The sequence below is a fragment of the Passer montanus genome, unplaced genomic scaffold (assembly GCF_014805655.1).
Source record: "Passer montanus isolate IOZ18808 unplaced genomic scaffold, ASM1480565v1 scaffold14, whole genome shotgun sequence".
Lineage (NCBI taxonomy): Eukaryota > Metazoa > Chordata > Aves > Passeriformes > Passeridae > Passer > Passer montanus.
In genome coordinates, this window is record NW_024360941.1 from 11,830,499 (window position 1) to 11,856,003 (window position 25,505).

The 25,505-nt window shown below is 36.9% G+C and overlaps 1 protein-coding gene across 2 annotated transcripts in view; it reads left to right on the forward strand.

Annotated features, from left to right (window-relative positions):
- Positions 1-25,505, forward strand: part of WWC2 (WW and C2 domain containing 2) — a 95,352-nt gene that overhangs the window by 10,611 nt on the left and 59,236 nt on the right. Inside the window, exons 1-2 of one of the 2 annotated variants that reach the window (XM_039700151.1) lie at positions 24,440-24,514; positions 24,857-24,915. Coding sequence is in view for 1 of the 2 variants with exons in the window: in XM_039700150.1 (XP_039556084.1) it covers positions 24,405-24,514 (110 nt within the window). In the remaining variant the exon portion in view is untranslated. Of the gene's footprint in view, positions 1-24,404; positions 24,515-24,856; positions 24,916-25,505 lie in introns of those variants that run through there. The other variant, XM_039700150.1, reaches the window with a different exon arrangement.

Consider the following 25,505-nt stretch of genomic DNA (forward strand, 5'->3'; position numbering starts at 1 on the left):
CAGTGTTCCCTTTAATTTATGGATTAGTTAATTAATTGGTTTGAAATGTAGACATGTGGAGAAACCCCAGAAATCCATGTCTTCTTTCCTGTATTTTTGTGTCTTAATGATGCTGGCCAGTAGGAGTTTTGTCAAAGTTTTTCATATTTCCCACCTTCTTGCAGCTATGTTTTATGCAGAAGTGGCAGGCTGAGATGGTGCTTTAATGGGCTACAGTGTGAGGAAGGATTGTTTGGAATGGAAGTATAAAATATTTAAAATATATTTGGCTTAAGCCTTGAGCAGTAAATGGGCATACATAAGAGAATGCAATTCAAGGCAGCAATCTGACAGGGAATTGACATGACCTCTTTCTGTCATGTTGCAATGTTTGAAACGAGCTGCTAACACATTTACAGTCATTCTAATGAGTAGTAGAATGCTATGGATGTGCATAATCATCCGAAGCCTCTACAGGACATTCCTGGAATAGTGTTTAAATGACTAGAGATATTATGGGATGCAGGAAAGTATACAAATACCATAAGCCTTTTAGTCAGACTAGCCTGGTCGGTGGTTCACTACTGCAGCAAGTAAGGCTGACTATGCAGGATTATTTAGTACACAGCAAACAGATGTTCTTTCAAGTTTCTGAACTCTACATATTATTTTCTGGGGTTTTTTCCTTGTTTGTTTGTTTTCCTCTGTTATTGATAATCCCTAGGCTCTCATTTTATATCTGCTCTTGGAGAGAAAGTTAGTGAACTGAAGTTTGAAGTTTGCTAAAGGGTTGTTGGTTAAGCAGCTGTTAGCTAAATTAATGATGCTATGGTCTAGAAGATGAATAAATTGTTGATAAGTAAAAGAAATTATTATGGTGATATGAATTATGGGTTTTTCTTCTTGCTTTTGTTCCTGTTTGCTTATGTGGTTGTTCTGGCTCGCTTGCTAGCATGACTTAGAATGATGTAAAATGAGCCACAGGCTTCTGTGCTGTAGCAGGTTGCTGATTTGCATTCAGGACCTGGCTGGCCTGTTGGCTCATACATGAAAGACATCAAAACGTTATTTTTCCAGGCAAGATTTTGGCAAAAATTGAGCTTGGAGGACAAGTGTAGAACAGTTAGAGATTTTTAATGCAAAATCCTTAGAACCTCCTAGATTTTATATTTCCTGGTTGGTGGCTTTGTGGGTTTGTTTGTAGAGGGGTTTTTTGTTGTTGTTTGGTTTTTTTGTTTTGTGCCTTTTTTTTGTTTGTTTGTTTGGTTTTTGTTTGGGTTTTTTTTTTTGGGGGGGGGGGGTTGGTTGCCCTTTGTCAGCCAGGTTTTGATGAAAAATTGTTATGTATCTTCTTTCTGGCCAAAGTTGTGGTGCCTAGTATTTAAAAAAAATGTATGAAAAGTATTTTTAAAAAGAAACAGCAATAACAACAAAACCAATTCAAAAAATGCCCTGAAGTAATGTTCCCATAATCAACACTTAAGATTAATCATTTAATCAATTAAATTATTTTTTATTTTATTCTGAATTTGGCTGGTGTCCTAGTTAGTTAAGCAGCTTCATCCAGCTGCCTGAAATTCTTGAAACACTTTCACTGCAGGTGTCTGATGTCAAGGGATGACAGTATTTAAAGAACCCTTCTTGTGGCAGAACTTATTGAGGTAGTAGGTCATTGCTTATTAAGGTAATAGGTTTCTAACAGAGCTCTTGAGAATAAACTCTCATAAACAGCTATTTTGTAATACTGTATTTGATTTTTTTTAAATGGCCAGCATTAGAACTTTGTCCAGATGCCCTCTTTTTACTTAGGTGTGGTAAGTACCCATCTTTTTAAGACTTGCAGAAATGTTTAAAGCTGATGTTGCACTGATGATGAACACAGTAACATTCAGATACCATGAAAGGTCTCATGTGGCCTTGATGGTGGTGATGTGATGAGGATTTTGATTTTATTTTTGATAATAACTTAGTACTTAACTTTATGCATGCGATCATTGGATAATTGTAAAAAATTTTGATGTGCAAGAAGCTTAAAGTGTCCTGACTTAAGAATGGTTGCATCTAAACAGAAGTATGAGCACATACCCTGGAAATCTAGTCCCATGGTCACCTGAACTGTAGTTCTGACCATGACAGGTCATAAGTCTCTTTTGGACCAGCTGATCCAGAAGTCAGCCTTGAGAGCTGGGAGCAGCACTTCAGCAAGTTTCACTTCATTGTAGTGTCCAGCAGCCCAGGAGGCTGAAAGCACTCTGAAACCACACTTCTCCCAGTTGAGATGTACCCAAGGATCATTACCTCTTTATTTGTCCTTGGACTGTCTCCTTTGGCTGTGAATCAGCCTGACGTCACTTGATGATGAAGGGAAAAAGGAATATTGGGATGGTAAAATCTTTCAAAGTGCCCATTCTTATACTGTGTGATGTTTTGTCTTTTCAAGAATGTTTACACTGAAGTCATGGAATTCTGAGCTAATCAAGGAGCATAAATAAGCTTCTTACTGCTGTGTACAAACTCATCAAGGTCCAAGTGAGGCAATTTAGGGAAAAATTTTTCCTCTAATGTGAAGACCTTTAGATCTGCTGTAGAACTATCCTAAGAATATACCCAGTAATAGAAATCAGATATTAAGCTGGAAGGCAGGAGAGTGGGCAGACAGTCTATATGATGATTAACAGTCTTTATTTTAAATTATTTTTTAAATTAAAAAAAACAAGCACAAAATTTTACAAAATCTATGTTTACTGTCCTATTTCAGAGAAATACGTTAGTCCATTACTGTATTTCAGTTCTACCTGTTTTCTAGAGATACATTTGATTTTCATGTGAAAATATTTATACATTTCGTTCAGATCTGTTTGTAGAAATTTGTTGTGCATCAGAGTAGAAGGGTTTAAAAGCAGCATGAACAAAGATGAAAAAGATCCCATTAAAGATCATAGCACAACAAAAGATTATAGTACTTGTGCATCAGTGACAAGTCAATTTACCTTTTTTTATAAAGGTTATTACTATTTTGAAAAGTTTGATCACCTGAACACAATCCCTGCACATTGATCACCTGAACACAATCCCTGGCAACCAAGGATAAATTAGGTATAGAATGTGTACATGAGTACTGACTTTGGTCTTTCATACAAATGTTAAAGAAACAGCAGGCAACTGTTGAAATTTTTTTCAATAGAAACCACAGTTTTAACATGGAAATAGAATTAATACTGTTAATTGTATTGAAACTGATGGGCCAATATATAATCTAATCTGCATCTCAGAAGAGCTTTAAAAAATTTTGCAAATGGAATTGCAATTATTTACTGCATCAGAAAAAAAACTGGCAGTGCAGCCTGAGATTTGTGGGCAAACACCAGAGTAGGTTGCCTTGAATGCTTGTGGGCATGACTCAGAGCACCCTGGTCTGGTTTCAGCATTCTCCTGCGTTGGGCAGTATGTTGGACCAGACAACCTCCAGATGTGCCTTCCCTTCATTTTTTAGCAGGCATACATAAGTAAATGTAGCTATATTAGTGTTAGATCATCTGATTAACTAGACATCATATTTTAGAAAAAAATACTAGTTTTAGCAAGGTGAAGTGTTGATGTAATCTGTTTAAATGCAAGCGAAGTACTTCTTACCCTACCCAACATGAAGTCTTTAATCCCAAACACCTGTGCCCTTAAAGGACAAATTACATGATCAAGTAGCTGTGGGACAAGGAGACTAAAATGTGCTGCATTGGAATGGAATTAGGAGGGTGGTTGGAGGTTTTAAGTGCTGTTTAGCAGTGTAATGGAAGTAACTCAACCACTGTTCACTTCAGTAGTGTCAAACAAGATTTAAATCTGCAATTTGCTGTAGCTATCAATTCTGCAAGCAAAAATATAGAAATTAAATTTGTCACTTGAAAAAACAACTCTGCTCTGTTTGATATCAATGTAGATCTCTAACATTCTGAAGTTTCTGTGTACTTGTAATAATTTGAATTTTGGAATTTGGTGAGGAAAATATGTATTTCATCTAATGATTGGCTTATTAAAGATACCTCTGTGTGGGCTACATAATTTGCAGTGTAATGTTAAAGTTACTGCTAAATGTACTAGAAACATCTTGTTACAATTTTTATTTTCCTTGTTCCTTCAAATGTGACTTTGGAAGAGACAGCCTTTTAAAGTTTGTTCCAGAAGGCACTTTGAGAGATGGGTGATTGAAAACAACTTTCCTGAATGGCACCTTGCTGTACTTCATAGATCATAACAGCTTTTATTCACCACTGTGATTGTCTTTTAAATTACTACCTGTGGATGAATACTTGAAAGAATTGGTCTGCTGGCTACATATTTGGTTTGATTGAGGGCTATCTTGAAGTTGCCTTTAAATTACATGGGGTTCTTGATGATCCTAGCATTTTCTAATCTTTTTTGTACTACGGTTTGTTTTGTTTCTTAAATTCTTCCAATTTTAGGAAGAATAGTAATTCTGTCTTTAATTTATTTTTTGTTTTAAAAAAATGTCATTTCAAGACAAAATGTACAGAAAATCTTCTTCAGCAAATGATAGTTGCTGCTTATTTTGCACCATTCTTTCAATGGAAGTCATACATTATGTAATGAATAATTATTATACTAATAGCTGCTGATGGACTGCAAACTGTTTAATTTATAGGAGATACATTTGTTATAGGGATAGCTCCAAGTGAATCCATAATAGTGGTATACAGAAGCAAAACTGCTTTTTTAGTTTATTGAGAGTATCAATAAGGCAGTAGTGTGTTATGTGGATATTTCATCGAGCTGTCACTAATAAACGAGGCAGAAGAAAAAATGATGTCTGAAGACAATCTGACAGTTGAAGTTGGTTAAAATATTGAAATAAATGTACTTATTTATTATTTTTATTTTTCAGAAGTTACAGTGTTAATCTATATTAAAAGTTCCATTCTTCAGTTTTGATGAAAAATTTCTGTCAGAGGCTCTTTTGGGAGTGTAAAAACTGGGAATATTTTATTGCTTGTTAGCTAGTGTAGTGGTTAAGACTGTGAAAAAGACAGATTCCAGTCCCTTTCTCGACTCTGAATGGCTTGATGCTATTGAAAAGCCACCTTCCCTGAATGAATGAGATGGAAAAGGTACCTCAGCATCCCAGTTCTGTTTCTGAGCTGCCATAACCCAAGGCAACAGGAAAATCCAGTTTTCAGTTTTGAAAATGGATCAATTTGAAAAACTTGAGGGGGGAAAAGCAGACAAATAAATAAAAAGAAACAATGCTGTTGAAATTCCTTTGAAATGTAATCATTGTCCCCAGATAGCACTGAAAGGTATGCCTCTCACTAGAAGCATTTAGCCAATCTAGGACTGTCTGTGATCTATGTAAATTCCTCTCAGATTTTTATCAGCTGCAGTTCCCAACTTCAGCTGCCACATCCTAAGTGCCCTCTGTTCCTAATATTTGATCTTTTCTCTTCACATTCAGAAAATAGCTTAAGTGAATAAGGAGAAGATAGGAGTGTGATGAAAAGAGTGGGTCTTAACCTGTTTGAAGATATCACTCACTCTGTGTGAATAGTATGGAATAAATAAAAGGTGGGTTAGGCTGATGGCAGCTGGAGAATGCAACGTCCTTCAATGCTCTGAAATCCACAGTACATTTTAGCTTGTTGACAGCTTAACGACACTACTAAGATTGGTAGTGACTGGCAGAAGGAGCATTGGTTTGTGCTGTATGGTTCTTGTTAGTTCTGCTTTTTGGACCACAACAGCAAAACAGAAGGAAACAAAGACATAAAGGTCAGGGCTGGGGTGTTTAGGTCTTTGTATTGTCTTAGTGGGGAGTTTGTAGGCTACAAACATTTCCTCTAATCTCATCTGAGGGATTTCCCTGACCCCTCTCTACCTCATTCTGTACCTAGTACTGCAAATCATGCTCTGCAAAAAATACTCAGTGCCACTTTGCTCTTCTGAGAGATTGACTTGGCAGCCTTTCTGGAGCAGCACACCACATGCATCTTCTTGCCCGTGTCCCTCCTGTCCCTGCAGTTATCCATTCTGTGGCACACTCAGCCATTCAAAAGTATTTGGGCCATTTATAAAGGAGTTTGGCTATAGCTTAAGCATAGGAAATGTCAGTACAGTAAAGGCCCTTTGGTCATCAATTAAGCTTCCTAGTCAGGTCTGTGAAAGGAAGAGATTTTGTCTTCCCAAAGCCCAGTGAAAGAATCAAAAAATGCCAGAGCCAGCTTTTTTCAGCTGGCACAGTAGATTGCCATGCTCCATGAACCAGACTAATTCTTTGGCTGCCAGTGAGGGTCACCAAGCACTGCTGCTTCCTTGTGTATCTCCCAGCAGTTGGCTTTAAGGGTCAACAGGAAGAGTAATCCAGGCATGGAAAAACAAGGAGATAAGGCTAGTTACTCTGCAAATTCTATTTGTCTCTGTTGCACAAGGCCATACATTTCTTCTGCAGATTCTTGTCCAAGAATTTTGATTTCATTATCAGAAGTTATATATGGTAGTGTTTGGGTGGGCTTTTTTTGTATTTATTAGGATTCCAAATAAAAGATGTCTGCTGGTATGAATGGATTATTGAAAACAGCAACGACTCTGAGACACAATGTCTTGGATGTGTAGATGCAGAAATGTTAATAATTACTGAAATACTGTAATGCTAAGAAATTATCTGTTTCTCCCCTGGTACCTTGAGACTGCTCTGGTACCATTTGGAAGAGGTCTCTAGTTCTTGTTGCTAGTTATGTAAGTTTATGTAAACCAAACCAAAGATCTTCTTACAATCTGTTTATTGCATGTGCAAATGATGGTAGTACAATGACTTTAATATAGAGAAAGCAGTACGGTGAAGGAGAGAAAATGTGATGGGCAAAATGAAATCCTTTTTGTATATGTGGCATGAAGCAGTGAAGTCAGCAAAAAAGACAGGACTTGGACTCTTTCACTTGGATTTCTAGCAAAGAGCAGAATTTTCCCACTATTTCTTCAGGGTAAAAAACTGATGAAACACAGAAGTTGGGTTGAAAGAGAATGAATTACCATATACTCAAAATGTCAGTGAAGAGCTATGCAGATTGCATTTAAGAAGGAATGCAAATGCTTTATTTTATTACAAACCCTTGCCTTGCTTCCTTATTGTTTTTACCTGCAAAAATTTGGTTCTTCATAGTATGGCACAGAAAGAGGTGCTTGTTATACTGACAGCTCAAAGCATGATTTGATCAACTCATAAGTGGATTAAAAATATTTTGAATCAAATTTAAAAGAATGTGTTTTTTTTTTTTAAGCAAGCATGTAGTGCTGATTATTAACTTCTACCTTTTCAAGAACTTGACAGAAGATCAGATCTCTCTTTTTATGGCTGATTTAAATCCATCATTATTCTGTCCAGCAAAATTCCAAGTCTACCTTTGAAAGCTCTTTTGAGAATTATACTTCCCTACCCTAGGTAATATCTGCCAGATCAGGAAATTCCAACTTCTTCTCTTAAATTTACTGTGGTAAATTTAAAATCCTGGAGTCCAAAACTCAGAAAACAGATTTTTGCTGGACTGTGAATAATCACAGTCCTCTCTTTCTTCCCTGACCACATACTTTCTAAATTAGAACTTTAGCCATGCTGAGTGCCTGCAGATAAACTAAAAAAGAATTGCATGGACTGTCACGAGCTTGGAAATCTGTCCTCTTGTTAGTCAAACTCCATGCTCATACACATTCTGACCGAATCCTAATTTTCCTTGTATTTGTTTTCTGTACATAGCATATTGAAAAGCATTAAAATGCATACAGACACCCAATGGTATTTTCAACAGATGAGAAGTTTGACTCCCACTTAATTACAATGTGCCAACTTTTAAACTTTCCAGTTACTTCTGGAAATTGTTTTAGATGACTGATGTTTATAGGATGAGAGTCAGAAGCCTAGCCTCCAAGAAGATACATTTTATTTTAAAAGCTTGAATGATACATGAAGTAATTTCCTAAAGGAACCTAAGGATATTATGTAGAATTGCAGGAAAAATAGTAGCTCAAAGCATTAATATTTATGTTAAAGATTTTTCACAATAGCAACTGATGTAGGTTGATTTATGAGAGATAGTAAGAGCCTTCCATTGAAAAATTGAAAGAGAGTACATAAGTAATTGGATAGTAGAGATTTGTATCTGGACTATCTCTTAAGAGCAATCTTCTCTATTCAGTTTAAAAGAATAATAAATGGAAAATGGAGATGTAATGGTTATCTTGGCAAGGAGTGACCATATTTCCACTGTATGAGCTAATGCTGAGGTTTTTTCATTACTCAAACTGTATAAAAACTTTACATCTAACAAAATACTGAAAGTGATTTTTATGAAGTATTCATTTAAAAATACCGTGTCTAAGAAATTCCAGAAGTCTGTAAAATTGCAGCTTCCTAGTTCAGCTGAATTTATTGAAGCACTGCTTATATGGCAGCTTGCCTCTTACACTACAAAAGATGCATACAGTGTGGGAGATTACCATTAAATCAATTGTTTATGCTTAGGTGTTGTTTTTCTATGAAAGTGCCTCTGCTCAATATTTGAGACAGCATTGTAGTTTTTTATGTCATTGGCAATTATTTTTTAACTCTCTCCTTATAAGCGCCTCATTAACTTAAAAAAAAGGTCAAAATGCCTAAGGTAAAGGCTCTCAGAGATGGACAAAATATTTTTTGGTTTTGTTTTGGCAAGCATGACAAAAATATTAATCACATACAAAGTTTGCTTCTAGCCTTGTCCAAGGCAAAGCTACCTTTGACTTCAGTGTAGATATTTCCTTGGTTTGTTCTGTGAAGTTTTGTATCCGTTGCAGGACTGGGCAATTATTTACATTTTTTGCATTATTCTAATTTGAAATTCAAATAGCCAGTAGATCAAAATATTAGAATAAATAGAAATTTTCCTAACTGCCCAAGCATTTGCATTTCATAATCCAACAGCAACCAATTAAGATTCATCGTTAGTCAAAAAAACCCCTCAACCCACCAGAATCAGCCTCCTAACTTTTCCCACATTAAAACTTTACAAAGTAGGTAAGCAGTTCTCAGTTTTGCTTGCTTAGTCCTGTTTGTCTTGTTCCAATAGCTAAATCATGAGGAGGAGGAGGTGGAATCATGTACGTTGCAGCACTGCCTGAGATCTCCATCAAGAACCAGGGTTTCTGTGTCTTTTAGGAACTCTGTTGTTTCATGACCAATTCACACCAATCTGATTTCCGACTGCAAATGGTTCCACCCTTTTTCTTATATTGACATTTTTACTGGTAGTGAACTGGTTAGGCAGCTAAACTGGTTTAAAAAAATTAAAAATTCAAATTTTCCTCCTAGTTTTTTTTTCTTTGAACTGATGTACTATGGATGGAGTCATAAGAATGCCAGAGAAGAGGTATGAACATGTAGCGTGGAGGAAAAGCAGAACTCTGACAGCCAGGTTAGGTCAGCTTAAATTGTTATGGAGCTGCAGTATTTGGTGTGGCATTAGGATGGTCCAAAAATCATTTTTCTCTACTCAAGTTACACAATGATGAAGCTTTAAGCTCCAAGAAACAAAGGCAAGGGAGGAGTGAGTACACAACTGTTTATATGTGTGCATATGGTTTGGAAGTGTGGCAACAGCCAAGATTTAAAAATTGTATGCAAAACACACGGCCAGATGTGAGATCAGAGTTACTCTCATACACCTATGCTATTTAGTTTGTCCTACCATATGCCTATCCTCATGGTGAATTTTTTTTCATTATATTCAACTTAAACATGTTTCAACTCATGTCTGTTTTCTCTCATCCTTCTACCACATTAACCCTAGCAAAGAGCCTGACAGTCATCTCAAAAACTTCCTTGTAGGTAGGGGCAGGCTGCTGCTCCATCCCTCTGAAGCTGCCTCTTCCCCAGGCTGAGCACCCCTCAATCTCTCAGTCTCTTCATTTTGGTGCTTGGGTGCTTCATCTCCCAAGCATCCTTGTGGCTTTCCCTTGGACTTGCATCAGTTAGGTTTGTTGTTGTTTTTCTTGCTGTAGAAGATCAGAACTGGGTAATTGAGATGGAATCTAGTGAGTGCAGAATAGAGGAGATAATCACTTTCCTTGATCTATTGGGCACACTCTTGCTGATAGGGTAGGTTGTTGGCCTGCTCTGCATCCAGGGCACTGGTTCACTGACAGCTCACTGCTCACCAGGGCCCACAGTTGCTCCCCAGACAGTCCCAGCCTCTGCTGCTGTAAGGGGCATTTGCTTTCTGGATGCAAGACTTTGCATTTGTTGATTCTGAGTCTCTGAAGGTGCCTGTTGGGCCATTCCTGTAGCCCAACTCCATCTGAATGATGCTCATGTCTTGACTATGTTGATTGTTCCCACCCAGCATGGTGTCATATGCAAGTCTGATGCCTTTTCCAAATCATGAATACAGATGTTAAACAGGACAGGTCCCTCCAATAGTCCACTTTTTACTGGCTTGCAGGTAGAATGCAATCCAGACCACCAGTCTGAAGAAAGTCAATCATAATGTGCAGGCTGCTGCTGCAAAACTAGGACAGATGAAGAGAATCGGGACTGTGTTTTTAATCAAAAGTTGAGTCTGGCTGTGACTTCTTTCTTACTCAAGATGTAACTCAAACTTGTTAGTCTCTTGACTAAGTTAGCTTTCCATTGTTAGTAAAATTCAATTTTAACCATGTATTATTTGCCAGAAATGGGATTAATGTAAACCTAAGAAATGTCAACTTGAAGAAATATGTCTTAAAAAAAATCCCTTGTGACTATTCAACACAAGCAAAAAAAAAAAGTTAGGCAAAACTCTAGTGATTCATTATAAATGAGTTCAATAACTAAATGGTTATTAAATAAGAATACACTGAAGAGACTTCAAGGATATTTTTGTTTATGAATTACGATGCTCACAATGTTCTCTGTAGTAAGACAGTTTTGAGAATACTTTCTAATAAGGTCCAGTTTGAAGTATGTGTCTTGAAGAAGATGACCTAACTCCAGTAGGAAAATGGTTGTGTCTGGAATATCATATTTACTGTCACTGTGAATCTGTGCTTTGTAATTTTTGTCAAATCCGTTTTTGAAAGCAGTTTGATTTTGAACTCAACAAAGTGCAGTGGAAGTGAGGTCCAGCTATGATTGTGCATCGTGCAGAACTTTGTTTTGAGCCTACTCTTCTGTACTTTCTGCATCTGTTTTTTGTAGCATGAGAAACAGTAAATGCTGCCTGTGCCTTTCATGTGTTTGGTATTTGCACTCTATAAGCGATTACCAAGATGAATGACATTAACCTGTTCAGTTACATTACATTCTATACCCTGGTTGCCACTGCCCACTTTCCTCTGTATGTTAATCTGTAGTTTTACTTTCAACATGTTGTCATGGTGCAGGAGTGCAGGGGCTACCAGAGCTCAATGCAGTATTTAAAGGTAATCACACAACAGTTTTATATAAGTTGTGTGGTGGTGTTTTCCTGTTTGTTTTATATTTGTTTCCTCATAACTTGTAAGTAAGCTGTTTGGTATTTTGAGTTCTGCTAAATGTTCAGCTGATTCAAAGAGCCATCTGTGAGGAGTTGAATGACTTCCTCAGTGGTGTTGGCAAAAATAATTATTTTAACCTAGTACAGTGGTACAAAATATCCTCGCGGATTTTTGTAAAAAACCTACTTATTTTTTAATTTTAAGTGTTAGCTTAAGAAATTGAATTTGAAAATGTGCAGAATAGCCTCATTGTGTTATTCTCATCTTCTTTCCTGTTCTCACATGCTTATGCCTTGAAAGAGGGGATCAGTAAACATGGCTGTTACCTACTCATAGACATTTCTTGAAAATTATTTTGATGTTTGTATGCTTACTTGAAGAAATGGTATTTTACTCTGTTCTATTAGCAACCACAAATAGGGATGAGGTTTTAATATGTACTATATTCTCGGAAGTAATAATTTAACCTGGTTTAGAATAATCTTTTAAAATCAGTAATGCAAACTGCTAAGGGAGCATTTTCATTTTTGGGAAAGGTAGGCAGCTCTATTTGAGTAGAGTATTAATCCATCTGGAAACTCCAGGTTCCCTTTTACAGTGTCTCAGATAATTCCTCAGCAATCTTTGCAAATTACTGCCTTGGAAGTATTTACCCTGCTCTAAACAACTTTGTGCCAACCACACTTGGTAAAGAGGGATGTGTGACAAGCAGTGATATGCTGGGGTAGAGGAAAGGCTTGTAAGTGTTCAGGGAAAGGGAACCAAAAAGGGTAGCTGACCTGAAAGGAGTTTAGTCAGTTTGATGTGAGAAGCAGAAGCTGATATTTTTTTTCTTTCCTTCCAATAGAAGGCCATGCTTCAGTAAACTGTGTTTGTGCTATGTTTCTGCTAGGAACTGCTAGAAAATTTGTTCCTCCATTAAAGGTTTTGGGGTGGTTTTTTTCAGGCAGTTTCTGGGAGTGGGTGTGTGCGAAGGAAGTCACAGCAAACTTAGGCGTTTCCTGTTGGATAATTGTTACATATTTCCCATTCCTCAAACCCTGCTGCCACTGGGAATAAATTTGATCTAAATCTTGAAGTCAATATTGTGGAAAAAGAAATGTAAAAACAGTAGAGAAGCTGAAGGAACTTTGAATTGATTTTGTGTAATGTAACACTGTTTTCTGAGTATCTTGGAGTATACAGAGAAAGGCAGGTGAAAAAAAAGCATTATGAACTAGAGTTCTTTGTATTAGTGGGAGGGATTAAATGTAGGTCAGAACATATATCTGAAATAATCTTATAACTGCAATTTTACGTTGCTGTAATCTTGTCATGTACCCATGACTTCATGACTTCGTTATGTTACACTTTTAGGTTCAATGTTACATTTCTATGAAGCAAACGTTTTCTACAGTCCTTACTCGTTAGTTCAGTTTTGTGCAGTTTTACTAATATATGTTAGCCTCTGACTTCCATCACTCTGCTCTCAAGAATGATTTTTCTAGAGTCTCTCATCTGTGAAAATAGCTGAGATTGAGGGATCTTTTTGAACCATTTGCACCAAGGGTTGGCAGACTTTTTAATGATCTCTTACTAATATTAAAATACAAACATATTGTCCTTTTTTTCTTTAGTGTTATGTTGCTTGCAGTTTTATAAAATCAGTGCTGTGTTTGTTCATTTTCCATGTAAAAAATTGTTGACATATTTTAAAGATTTCTTCTATAGCATCTGGAAAAAGTTTACCAGAGAGCAGAGGTCCGCCAAGTGATTGTGTGCCATTTGAGCTCTGATCTAGCTCAGTCTTTTTGCAACAGGAGCTGCATTGTACTGAAAACACAGAATGTTTAATGAAGTATGCATTGAAAATTGTTACAAGTGGTTGGGTGAGAAGCTGGAATCAAGATATGAAGAACTCAGTATTGAGAATAACAGAGTGGGGTGCTCTCTCCTCTTGGGTGCAGTTTGTGGGTCTGTAACCAAACTGCAGAGACATTGGACATATTAAGTTCCCTTTCCCCTGCTTCTGGAATGGTTGGTATACTTGGCTGAAGGGTTTCACAGCACTGAAGTTGAATATATGTAAGGTTATCTGAGATGTTCAGATGGGTACTTTTTGAAAGTATTAGATTTAAGTTTCCTGCTACTGAAATTGGTAATGCTCCTGCTGACTTCAGTGAGAGCAGAGTTAGGTGAGGAGAGTCTTTAAATATCCTCTCTATAAATCCAAAGGTCACTTTCAATTCAAGGGTTTGTTTACAGGAGAAGTGGAGTTTACAGAACAAAATTTTTTTTCAAAATAATTTTTTGTAGCTGATGAGGTGAGTAGTGGGGTGATTTGGACTAGTGTGTGTATGAAACTACAGAAAGGAGGAAGGGGAAAAGTTAAGAGATTGGGAAGATCTTTTAATGCTGATATTAAATATGATAATTTTCTGGGGTTTGACTGTGTTTTTTCTTTGAAATACATTTCTCTTTCTCATATTTAATTATCACAATACAAAAATGTCCTATATTTAACCCTAACAATATGCCATGAAAACTGTTTTTGGTATTTTGTGCCTGACAGCCAAGGTGACAAATCATTAAAATTACCAGAATGTTTTAATCCTCTATCTTACGTCTATCTGTTTTAATTAATTCCTCATAAAGTATTCTAGCCTATAGACATTTTCTACCTGTAGTTTATTGTATCATACTTCTATCAAATCCTTCTATAAGGATTGGTTGCTTCTATTTGCATGTGGAAATTCCTGCAGAGTTTGTGCCATTTTTTGACTTTCATGAACCAGTTCTTGACTGGAATTGTTGTGGTTTGTTTGATTTTGGTTTGGCTTTTTTTTTTGCTTTTCTTATGTTGAGTATTCTTAAGAGTACATCTTCCTATTGTAGGAAGAATATTTGGTAGTAAATATGTAAAATGAAGATCAGAGTGGTACAAGACAGTAAAGGAAAACATTTCAAAGTCAAGTTTGCACCCAGAGATTGGAGGATCAGGAACACTTCAAATTGCTCAGAAAACAGCATGGCATTTATGTAATTAAATTAAAACCAATAGCTAAGTTTCTTAACAGTGCTGTCAGTTGATGATAACATTTTCCCTCTTAACAACAGTGTACAGTCATGTATATACAAATAACCTATAGCAACACTGCACATAGTAGCCTTTTCATAATGTCACTGCATTTGAGTTTTCCAGGGGAATGGCAAAGGTCATATCATTGGTTTATGGCTGTGGAATTATCCGTGTGCTAGGGTATGGTTATCAGACATTCCTCACATTCCAGGTGTCTAATATTGTAGTGCTTACATGCCAGTGCAGGACCAACTGCTGCGTCAAACAAAAACGCTGGAGAAAACATTCATGGTATCACCCACTTCCACTTCTCAGTGGTCCCCTTTCCCCCCAACCTTTCAAAATGTCATCTTTGCATTGAACTTGGCAATGTTAAACAGATAAATGAATTACAAATAGTGATTTGGTTGGAGGCTTTGCCTTACAGAAACAAATAGCTGGTATGCTGAGCTGGAAAATATTGGTTCTCCTTTTCACTTTTATTACCTTCAATGATGAAATGGCGTGGTAGAATGTGTAGCTGAGTTCAGCATGGAGTTTTTTCTTCATTGATAGCAACTGTGAAGTGGAAAGCCCAAACAGTTTATCATAATCAAAAGGAAAAGGAAACAAAAAACCAAGCCAGCAGGCAGTTTGACCTGGTCCTGCAACCAGTGGGTGTGGGTCCCTTCCTTCCCAAATGCATTCTTCCCTTTCTGGGTCTCAGCTATTCAGTTCATGTGCCTTTTCACAGAAGCACCTGTGAGGGGACAGAGGGAGCTGACATTGAGCTAATGCCACCTCTTTGTGACTGGGAGGAGGCAGTTATGCTCGGCTTGCTTGCTGGTAGCACGTTTTTATGGCAGTCATTAACATGCACACAGCATCTCACAGCGAGCTGGGAGGCAGAGCACTCCCTCTGCACTCGCCTCCCCCTGTCTGCTGCCTGCTGGACTGAAAGCTGAACTTGTATGTTCTCTGTTTCCTTCCTTTTGAGTGTGTGTTTGAGAACAACATCAGTTGCCCATTTTGTGTGGGTTTTTTTCTGTGGAGGAAGCAGGCAAGGTCTTTGGATGACGTGAACATTTTCATCCTTAGCTTTTCTCTATTGCATAAAGCCTAGGGAGTTTGGGGATGTGTAGAACTTTTGAACATTGAAAACAAGTCTTTGAAAATAAAGAAATAAAAAGGTATTAATTTTTATTAATATATTGCAAGCACTTAATTTCTGATGTTTTTACATTACACTTGCAAAACTGCTAAATGAAATAGGAAGGTGTTTTTTTTTGGAAAACGGACCTTAGGGACCTTAAAGATCATCCAGTTCTAACTCCCCTGCCATGGATTGGGACATTTTTAACTAAACCAGATTGCTCAGATCCCTGTTCATCCTGGCCTTGAGCACTTCTAGGCATGAGGCATCCGCTGTTTCCCTGAGCAACCTGTTCCAATGCCTCACAACCCTCACAGTAAAGAATTTTTTCCCAATATCTAGCCAAAACCTACTTTCTTTATCTTTGAACATGTCCTTTAATTGTCTAGAGCTATAGCATTCATTCTGTAGGGGTTTTGTTGTTCAGCTATTTTTGCTATCATGTTTTACTTTTGAATACTTGTGCTGCTGTTAAAATAAGTAGACTCAAAAACTTTGCAGTTATATTTTTGTTTCAAAGAACTTGCTCTCTAGGTATAATACAATTTTTGTAGTAAAAATTCGTAGCTGTATTGGCTTAAGCAGGTTATGTTCATAATAGATACTGGAAATGAAGAACTTTTGTCAAGATTCCTGGGTTTTCCTATGTTGTACAAGTTTAGTGAGTTATGTATAAATATAGTGAATTTAAGACTTTTTGTTGTAGTGTGGTTGCAGTAAGGTTTGTTGGTTTGTTTTCATCCTTGCCCTGGCAGTTTAATGTTTAACTAAATCAAGAAGAGCTGAAAAACATTTGAGGAAATGAGTACAGTTTGCTACTGTAGTTAGTGCTTGTCTCCAAACCCCATCACTGGTGAGGTGCCGACTTGTTATTTCCAAGCAGGACTTGCTGAATATGTTGAACAGTTTGTGCTGTGCTGCAGCATAGGAGACTCTGAGTTGGACTGCAGGAAGGCAGCAACCAGAACTGGTGGTGGGCTGATATTGCCACTTCACATGGTAGTGGTAGTGCAGTTGTCTCTCTGGAGGGCTGACTGGAAAGTGAGACAATCTTCAGCACATTGCCCTTTTCAGCAATGCATTTCAAAAAGACTCTGCCTAAATTACAGAGAAGAAACCACTTATTCAGTACTCCAAAAAGGTTTTTTAAAATCCCAAATCTCATGAGGACAAAAAAAAAGATTAGATTTTAGTTTCTACTTGATCCTTGTGTGCTTCCTGAATATAATATTGTGTTTACCTGGATTGCTGGCTAGCTAGACAAGAGTCTTTTAAAGGAAAGTGTATTTTTCGAAGTCTTTGATACTCTCTGAAACATCATTGAATGTGGTATATCCGCGTGAACCCACAGCTCACTTATAAATGGGAGTTATAGTAAATCACTGTCAGTGCTGGAAACCAAGTTTTTGAGCTTGTTAAATAGTTGCAAGAGCCTGTTATCTGAGTAGTAAGTACTCAAATAATGTCCCTCCATTCTGGGTTGCTGTGAGGTAGAGAAATAATGTATGTCTCTTAGTATAACTCTCCATCTGTATGTTTGTACATATTTCTTCCAAGGAAATTCTGTAAAACCAAAAAATATATTTCTTTAAGGCCTGCTGTCTGTTGTAAGTATTCAAGGACTTAAAAGAATCACAGGATGGAAATTACGAACTATTAAAACTAGTACTATACCTGTATATTTTTTTAGAAAACTAGAGTAAGTGCTTATTTCAAGTTTCCATTCTTATACAAATTTGAGTGTTTTACCTCTCTTTGTATTACAAGGAACAAAATTATCTGAAATCTGGAAAACAAGTGAAAATTCATGAAATATATCCAGGAAACACTGCTGGAGTTAATAAATCTTTGTCTCCAGAAAGTGTATAACTGCTGTGAGTTCAGTCTGTGCAATTAGTTTTTGAGTATCCAGTGGTGCAAAAAGGTGAAGGTGCAGTACTGTTGACTGTTACATATCCATTCTAGCCAGGAGTGTAGCTGTGAACATTTGACTATAAACCCATACTGTTGTGTGCACGTGTGTGTAATACAAAGCAAACACATTAGTGGTGCACATGCTAGTGTCTACAGGCATACATTTAGTGCTATTAAGAAGTTTGATTTAATGTTATTGATAATATCTCATCATTAAGGAATGAGTTACGTTTAGTTTGAGCTGTTAGTGATTCTGTTTTGGCATAGAAAAGGTAACATGCATGTTTGCTGTCTTTTGAGCACAGGCATTTGTTGACATTTAGTTGCACACATCTTGTGAACAAGGTAAACATGCATGACCTTACCATATTTGTTTATTTTGCACCACTGTTTCAAGCTGGGACTGCGACCATGCTGCTCCTTGTTTGATCTGTTCTGCTCTGGTATTGATGCCCACTTAGTTACTCTTTCAAAATAATACCTGTACTAAAGTGGCAGTATACCTTAATAGTACCCTTATTAAAAGAGAATGTACCTAAACAATTCAAAGTTTGTGCAAAATGTCTTGGCCTGGTATCTGAATGGAAGGCACTACTGTGTTAAGAACATGGTGAAACATTTAGCAGCAGAAGCGCTGTCTCATGAATGAGCTTTTTCAAGAGAGAGATTTTGGGTGGGATTGCTAGTTCATAACTTACAGAATTGAATGAACAAAGAATATGGCAGAAGGGTGTTTTGAAGGCCAGTTCTGCCCCGTTTGACAGGAAAACAGCCTGGTTACTACTTTTTAAAGTTAGGAAAGAGACAGCAATATAATTAATACAAAGTAAATGCATTTTGTTACAGCTTCAGCCACTGTAATTTGTAGAAGACAAAATCGTGTTCCCTATGCAATGTAATTTTCATGCTGTCAGTGACCTTGGCCATAGGGAGCAGCAATGCCTCTCTAACTCTGACCTGCAATGTGGAGCAGCAGCTGGGTCACTTTTGCCATTCTGCACTCTGCTGCCTCCTACAGAATTCATCCCACTTAAACTTAGTTACCCTTGCACATGCTAAGGATTCTTGCATTCAGAATCCTGTACTCACTAGGGAAAGAGGGAAATCTTCAGGTATGAAATAGATGTGCTGAATCAGCCTCTCTAGAGAACCTAAAAGATTAATTCAGGTTTGGTAACTGGCTTTTTAAAGTTAATGGGATTAATTGCACCCCTGAGTTTTATATAAGAAATTTGTCTTGAATGCCTGAAATGAGTAAAATCTATGTTTGTAAGCATATTTAGTATGGGATTAGAATGCATGTTTGTACAACCTTCAAAGTAATAAGGCCCATAGCATTAGAAATTTGGGTAAGAATTGAATTGATTTTGAGATCCAAGTTGAGCACTAAATTCAGGAGGTTTGATGAAAAATTGAGAACAGTTTTCTTCTTCTGTTTGTACATTCCTTTCATTGATTAAAATTTTACATTTGCTTCTCTCAAGCTATGGATCAAAATAAGAATTAAATACTTTCACTTATCCTTTTGCAAAAAAAAAATTGATGCTGATTTTATGTTACTATTCTGTGTAATTGTGCTAACTGAAAGTGCTTGAAGGAAACTTTTTGTAAACTGTTGTATTGGTGGGTATTACTGTGGATAAACCATCTGTACACTCTTCTGTAATGGTGTGTGGATTCCAGATAAATGTGCATGCAATTCTTCCATCACTGGATTTCTAGTCTTCCATTTTAATAGATTGCCCATTACTGCATATCTGAATAGCAGCTTATGTTTTGTCTTCCTTGGAGTTTGGAGAAGAGGTATATTTTTCAGAAAAATTTCTGTCAAGAAAAAGTGCTAACAAGTACTGCACTCTAAAATAATTAATGTGTAATATACATCATTATACATGAGAAATGAATTAAATTTAATCTGTGCAGCATTTTGTATGAATGTCACACAGGATCTTGTAATGCAACAAAGCACATGAGTTCATTTTGGGTATTTGGAGAAAGTTCTCAAATGCACATTGAAGTTGCTATAGAAGCTGAGCATTGACGCTGAATTCCAAACTACAAATCTTGACTGTGGGCCTACCACACAGCGAAGGAGATGTTCTTGGAAGTAATTTTGAAAGGCATTAAGGTGAACCTGTTAATAATTCTGAGGTATTTGTGTACCTCTTACAAATGTGATTTCTTCCTTTCTGACTGAGGAAAAGCAATTTCAGGTTTGAGTGGGTGGGGTTATTTTTCATGTATATGTCTCCTTCCCCCCCAATTTTCTAAGATCTGCCTACTGTAACCTCCTTTTTCTTTTTTCTATTGATAGAGTACTAATCATAATATGTATAACTTATGTTTCATTATTACAGTTTATTTAATCCTGAATGGATTTTGGAGAAAAAAGGAGTCAGAGAAGGAATGCAGCAGAATCCAGCATTTCTCTTGCATAGAACAATTTGTTCAAAGTTGTGTGTGTATGTGTGTGCATACATATATGTGCATACACATTTTTAAGAACATGCCTCTTTATATTCTCAGATCATAGAAATGGGAAATATCATGGGCTGTCTGTATCTTGACAGAAAGGTAGTTGTACTGCTATATGTAAGAAATGTCTCATTTTTTGTGTACCCCTGTCTTGGAAAGAAACCTGTCTTCTGTGTATTTTTTTTGTTCTGGGGACTTCAAAATGTGATTTACATCAAATAAGAAGTTGTCCAAATGATCCAGTATTTCTGCACTGACAATCCATCAGTCTGTAGTTATGGTTCCATTTTCCAGTGTCTTCAGCCTCATTTTTTTTAGAGCATGGTGCTCATAACACAGGGTTGCGGGTTCCATCCCCATGTGGGCCATTCCCTTAAGAGTTGAATCAATTATTCTTGTTGAGTCCCTTCCAGCTCAGAATATGCTGTGGTTCTGTGATTCATTATTAACGTTAGCTGCATATACAGACTTATTCTTACAGGCATGGCTGGAGAAACAAGAACATCTGTTAATGATAACAAGTATATCATTGCAGAATCTGCATTTTAAGAGCTTAGCTAGCTAATTCTGTATTTTGAAAACTTTAAAGAAAAATGTAGATTTGATATGATAATAGAGGTCTTCAATTTGTAAACTGTGTTTGTCTTCTAAGTCTCCCTAAACATCTGTAAAGTGATTAACATAATTATGCATTGTTTACATAATGGAATTGCAGAATGCTTCCTGGTTTTCCTTAAAATATCCACTTCTCCTTACACACACCTGCTTCTTGTTCACTAAAGCAAAAAGAAAAAAAAGGTGTCCCTAGGTGAGAATACTTAAGCTTAATGATATGCATTAAAGAAATCCAAGCCTTTTATTAACTAATTGAACTTCATTGGATACTAAATGTGGCATTTGAAGTCATCTTTAGAGTATTGGCATTCTTTTAAGAACATCTAAATGTATGGCTACAAACTGAAAGTAAGTTTTATGAACGAAGTATTATGAACTAGCCTTAGAATATCAGTGCCCAAAACTTGCAGCATTTCATCCTCTATTATAGTGCAATAAACCTCATTTTTCTTGGATGATGTTTAATGAATGGAATGGCCATCCATCTATCATAGGTTATAATATGTCACAGATAATGATCTTCTCACAGACAAGATTCCTTCAGTCCTTGTTCCTAGATATTATTTCCTGTCCAATTACATCTTGTAACTCTCTGCTTTCAACTTTTGTCTTGCAAATTTTCCTTTGCTTCATTTCCTCTATTTGTCATATATATTTTGAAAGTAAATAGTTGTTATATTGAGTTCTGAGGGCCATAAGCAGTCAGGTATCAATCACCTTGTGCTGGTTGCTGTTCAGTAAAATGATGCATCAGGCTCAAAAATTGTGTGCTATTAAAAGGCTCTGGAACAAAAAAGGGAGTCATGGAAATGTTGCCCTTTTAAGTAATTGTGATCTTATTATGTCCAAACCTTCTCATGTTTTAAAAATCTCCTCTGGAACAGTTCTGACATAGTTCAGATCCTAAGGATGCAATGTCCAGGCATGATCCAGCAGAGCAGTATTTATAAAACAAATTGTCCTGTACTGCCTGTCTTTTTGGATCTCTGTCTCCTCTTCTCCTTTTGTTTAAGGTCCGTTGTGGGTCACTCAAATACTTTTCCAAAGTGTTTTAGTGTCTCTTTAATTTATGGAGTGTCTGGGATGAAAGAATGGCTGTTATTCAGTCCTATCATATCTGGTTTCAGACAGGTGAGAACACTGGACAGAACATTTGCATGATCAGAGTCAACTGCAGTCTAACCTAGAGAATGTGCTATTTATAGTAAGAAGTGAGTATTTGATTAAAAATTAAATTGGTGTAGAGTGCAGATGAAAAGTCAGGGTTGTACTGGGCTTATATCCCTCCTGTGGAGGTGATCTGAAAGTCATGTTATGACTGTTGCTAGCTCTGGTGTGTAACTTTAGTGAATGTATTGAATGTTTATTAAAAATCATCTGACTGTATTCATATGAGTTTGAGTCCATACTGAGATTTCTGTGTTGCTATATGGCATTTCAAATATTTTTCCTACTAGAACTATATGAATTGAGTTTTGAGTTAATGTTATAATGTTGAGGCAAGGATGACACTGAACTTTGTTATTCAGTTTGTTTCATGAAGATCTACACTTGTAATCAAATTTGAGACAGGACTTTTTCACAGGTAGGTGTGCCTTTGAAGTTGGCACATCTTGTTCACATGACTAACCAGACTCACCAAAGCACTGTTGCTTTTATGTGATTGATGCTTCCTCTGAGCATTAGTGGCCTGGGAACTCTTTGACATGGATGCCCTGTGTTCAGCCTGCTGCATGCTGCCTGCCTGGAATTGTGCTTATCCTGGATTTGAAAGGCTTCTCCTGCATCCCTAAGAGCCATCCATTTCTCTCTAGCAATTACAATTTACAACAGAACAGTAATCTTTGAAGCAGTGCTGGTAACTATAAGTAGGCAGCATTTGGTCAGGTGTGCTTGGTGTGGCAGCACTAGGCCAGCTGCTGGCCTGTTGAGCTGCACATCTGGGTCCTGGCCAAGGCAGCACTGCTCTGCTGCCCAGAGAGGAGGAGCAAGGTGGCAGGTCAGAGCTGGGCTTTCCGGAGCGTCCTTGGAGCAGTCCCATGCAGAGCTGTGCCAGGGTCTGGATTTACAGGCGCAGGGCAGCAGTGTGAGAGGATACAGTACATGGGCTTGGCTTGCTACGGACATCCTCTGGCCCTGGAAATCATAGGCGAGTTGACGGCCTACTTGTGCTGCTTATAATTGCATTTTTGTATCCTGGTAATTGCACATTGGTAATTCCATCTATATTTTATAATAGTTTTTGGTGTGTCTGGTGGTTAACATAGCAGTTTTTAAGTGGCAATGAATGAGCAAATTTGTGTTATACTTGCAAATTTGTTCAGAACCTCAAATACAGTGTTAGTAACCTTCACAGGATTGTGATGTAAACTTTGGAGAAATATGAGGAAGTGGATTCATGCTTGCAATTTAAAAAACAATTGAAAAATAATCAATATTCAAAACATTTTGAATCCTGAGAGCTTTATTTTTTGTGATTTCTGCACCCATATCTTGGAGGAATACTGTTCAACTTAAAGAATTGGCAGGAGATCCATTGATGATGATGATAATAATAAAGATAATAGTGGGGAAATGATTTCTAAATCAAATTTGTGCTTAAATTTGCTTTTACAGCTGCATAAAGAATTAAATATTTTTGTAAAGTACTTTCTATCTGGTATTTTGTACACAAAATCCAATTCAGTTTGTAAAAGGTAAAATGTACTATTGTTTTCTTTTTCTTTTCTCACAAAAGTGTCAATAAACCTGTTTCTTTTAATAAATAATAAATAAAGAAAAAATCCCGAAACATACAAATTAGCTTTTTATTTGTATAGAATTTTAATGGTGAAATGAAAAAACAGTCTTAGGTGATGAAACTTAATCAGCAGTGAGCAAAGGAGTGCTGCTTGTGTGTCCCACAAATTTCTCTTCATCATTTCACTCTGTGGATTTTTTTTTAAACTCTAGATATCTACTTAATCTTACCGTCACTGTGACAACAATAAAACCTTATATCTTGTTCTTTCTATTAAATATATCACTATGTTAGAAATGGCATTTATCTGTGGATTTATCAATAGGAAACTCAGTACTATTTTATTTTATTAAAAAAAAGGACCAAAATATGATCATGTAAAGCTTTGCTCAGCCTCATTTGGAAAAGAGCCCATGTATTATATTTATCACCCTAGTTCTTATAGCAAATAGGTGCTCTGTTATTAAAGTGAAAAACCTTAATAGTCTGTCTTCCTGCAAAAACAACATGTGAACATCTAAGGCCCATTACATGTTACTTATAAAATGTCTACTCTGTGCACACTGCTGCTTGTTTTATTCAAGTGCAGGGATTGATAAGTGCTGCTAACTGCATCTTAGGTGGCTGTATTCTCTTTTCTGACTTTCTGTGGTCATTAGAAACAGTCATGTTGAAATCTTGTGCTCTCTTCACTGACTCAAGGTTGAAGGGTCCAGTTTTTCTGGGGACAAATAGGAATATAGATAATTTTTTTTAAAGCTGTAGGTTGTTGTTGACTTTTATACTGTCAGATGTGAAGGGTGTTGCAGTGGATTTCTCACTTGAGTTCCTGTACTGGAAAATGTTTGCAATATGTTCTCGTTTAGGAGGAAAAAAATCAACTTGCTCTCCTTTCTCCCTGCTATGTTTCTTCAGCTTCTGTCATAACAGAATTAGGAATTAATATGAATAACAGATATATGGAAGAGAGAAAGCTATATCATTGAATTGTTTCCTTGCTGTAGGTTAACGAAGCCCTTGTCGTTTGCGGATTGCGTTGGGGATGAATTGCCGTGGGGATGGGAAGCCGCGTATGATCCTCAGATTGGTGTATACTACATTGACCACATCAACCGTAAGTACCTTTTGGTTTGCCACGTTGGTTATAAAAGACAACTCATCTTGAATAGACTCAGAATTCTTGATTAAAATCAAAATGGTGGGGAGAATTTGTCCTTTGGTATAACATTGTTGGTTTATAAATGCTTACAAGAAAATCTGCTGATACAAAATGGTGATGTCTGTTTCTGTGTATATTTCTAATTGCATGGTAATTATGTCTAAACCACATAAAACTAGCAAAATGTGAAATACAATGCTATTTTGGCCTGCTGAAATGAATATATTCCTGAAAGCATTTCTATTTTCTCTTTATACATTTATTACTCCATATTGATATGTTTTTCTATTTTCCCAGAAATAGTCTTTAACAGCAAAATAGCAAAGGTTCTATTTGAGATCAACACCTGAATCTAGGTATGTGCATCTGTGCTAGCAGTATCCATACTTACCTAAAAATTAGCAGGTATCTACAGCCATTTCAGATGCTTGAAGTTAGCAGAGGCAACTGCACCAGGTCAGTAGATGGCATGGACAGTAAGAGACCAGTGGCCTTCTGAATGGCATCTCGAATGCATGGGCAAGTGAATCCACCCTGCCTTGTCTAAGCCACTTTTGCAGTCACAAGATCTCTAGTCAGTACAGTTGGTGTAATGTAAAATAGGATGTAGCTGACTGGTTAGCTGTCTGCTTTGCAGATGAGACAATTTAACCTCCTTTGGTTGGGTTGGACTAGAACTCTGACAACTAGAATAGGACATTAGATATTAGCTGTGCTTGTTAAGCACCTGCAGATAGACACCTAATATTGAACTTTCTCCCACCCAATAACCTCATTTGTGCTCTTAATTACAAAGCCTTGCTTTGCAATGAGAGTCCTCTGATCTTACATACAGTGTTAGACACTCATGAACTTTTAAACATACAAGCATCCTTGATTGAATTCAAAAGGTGAAGAAATAAAGGGTTTTCTTCTGAATCTAAATGCAATTATCAGCATAAACTTG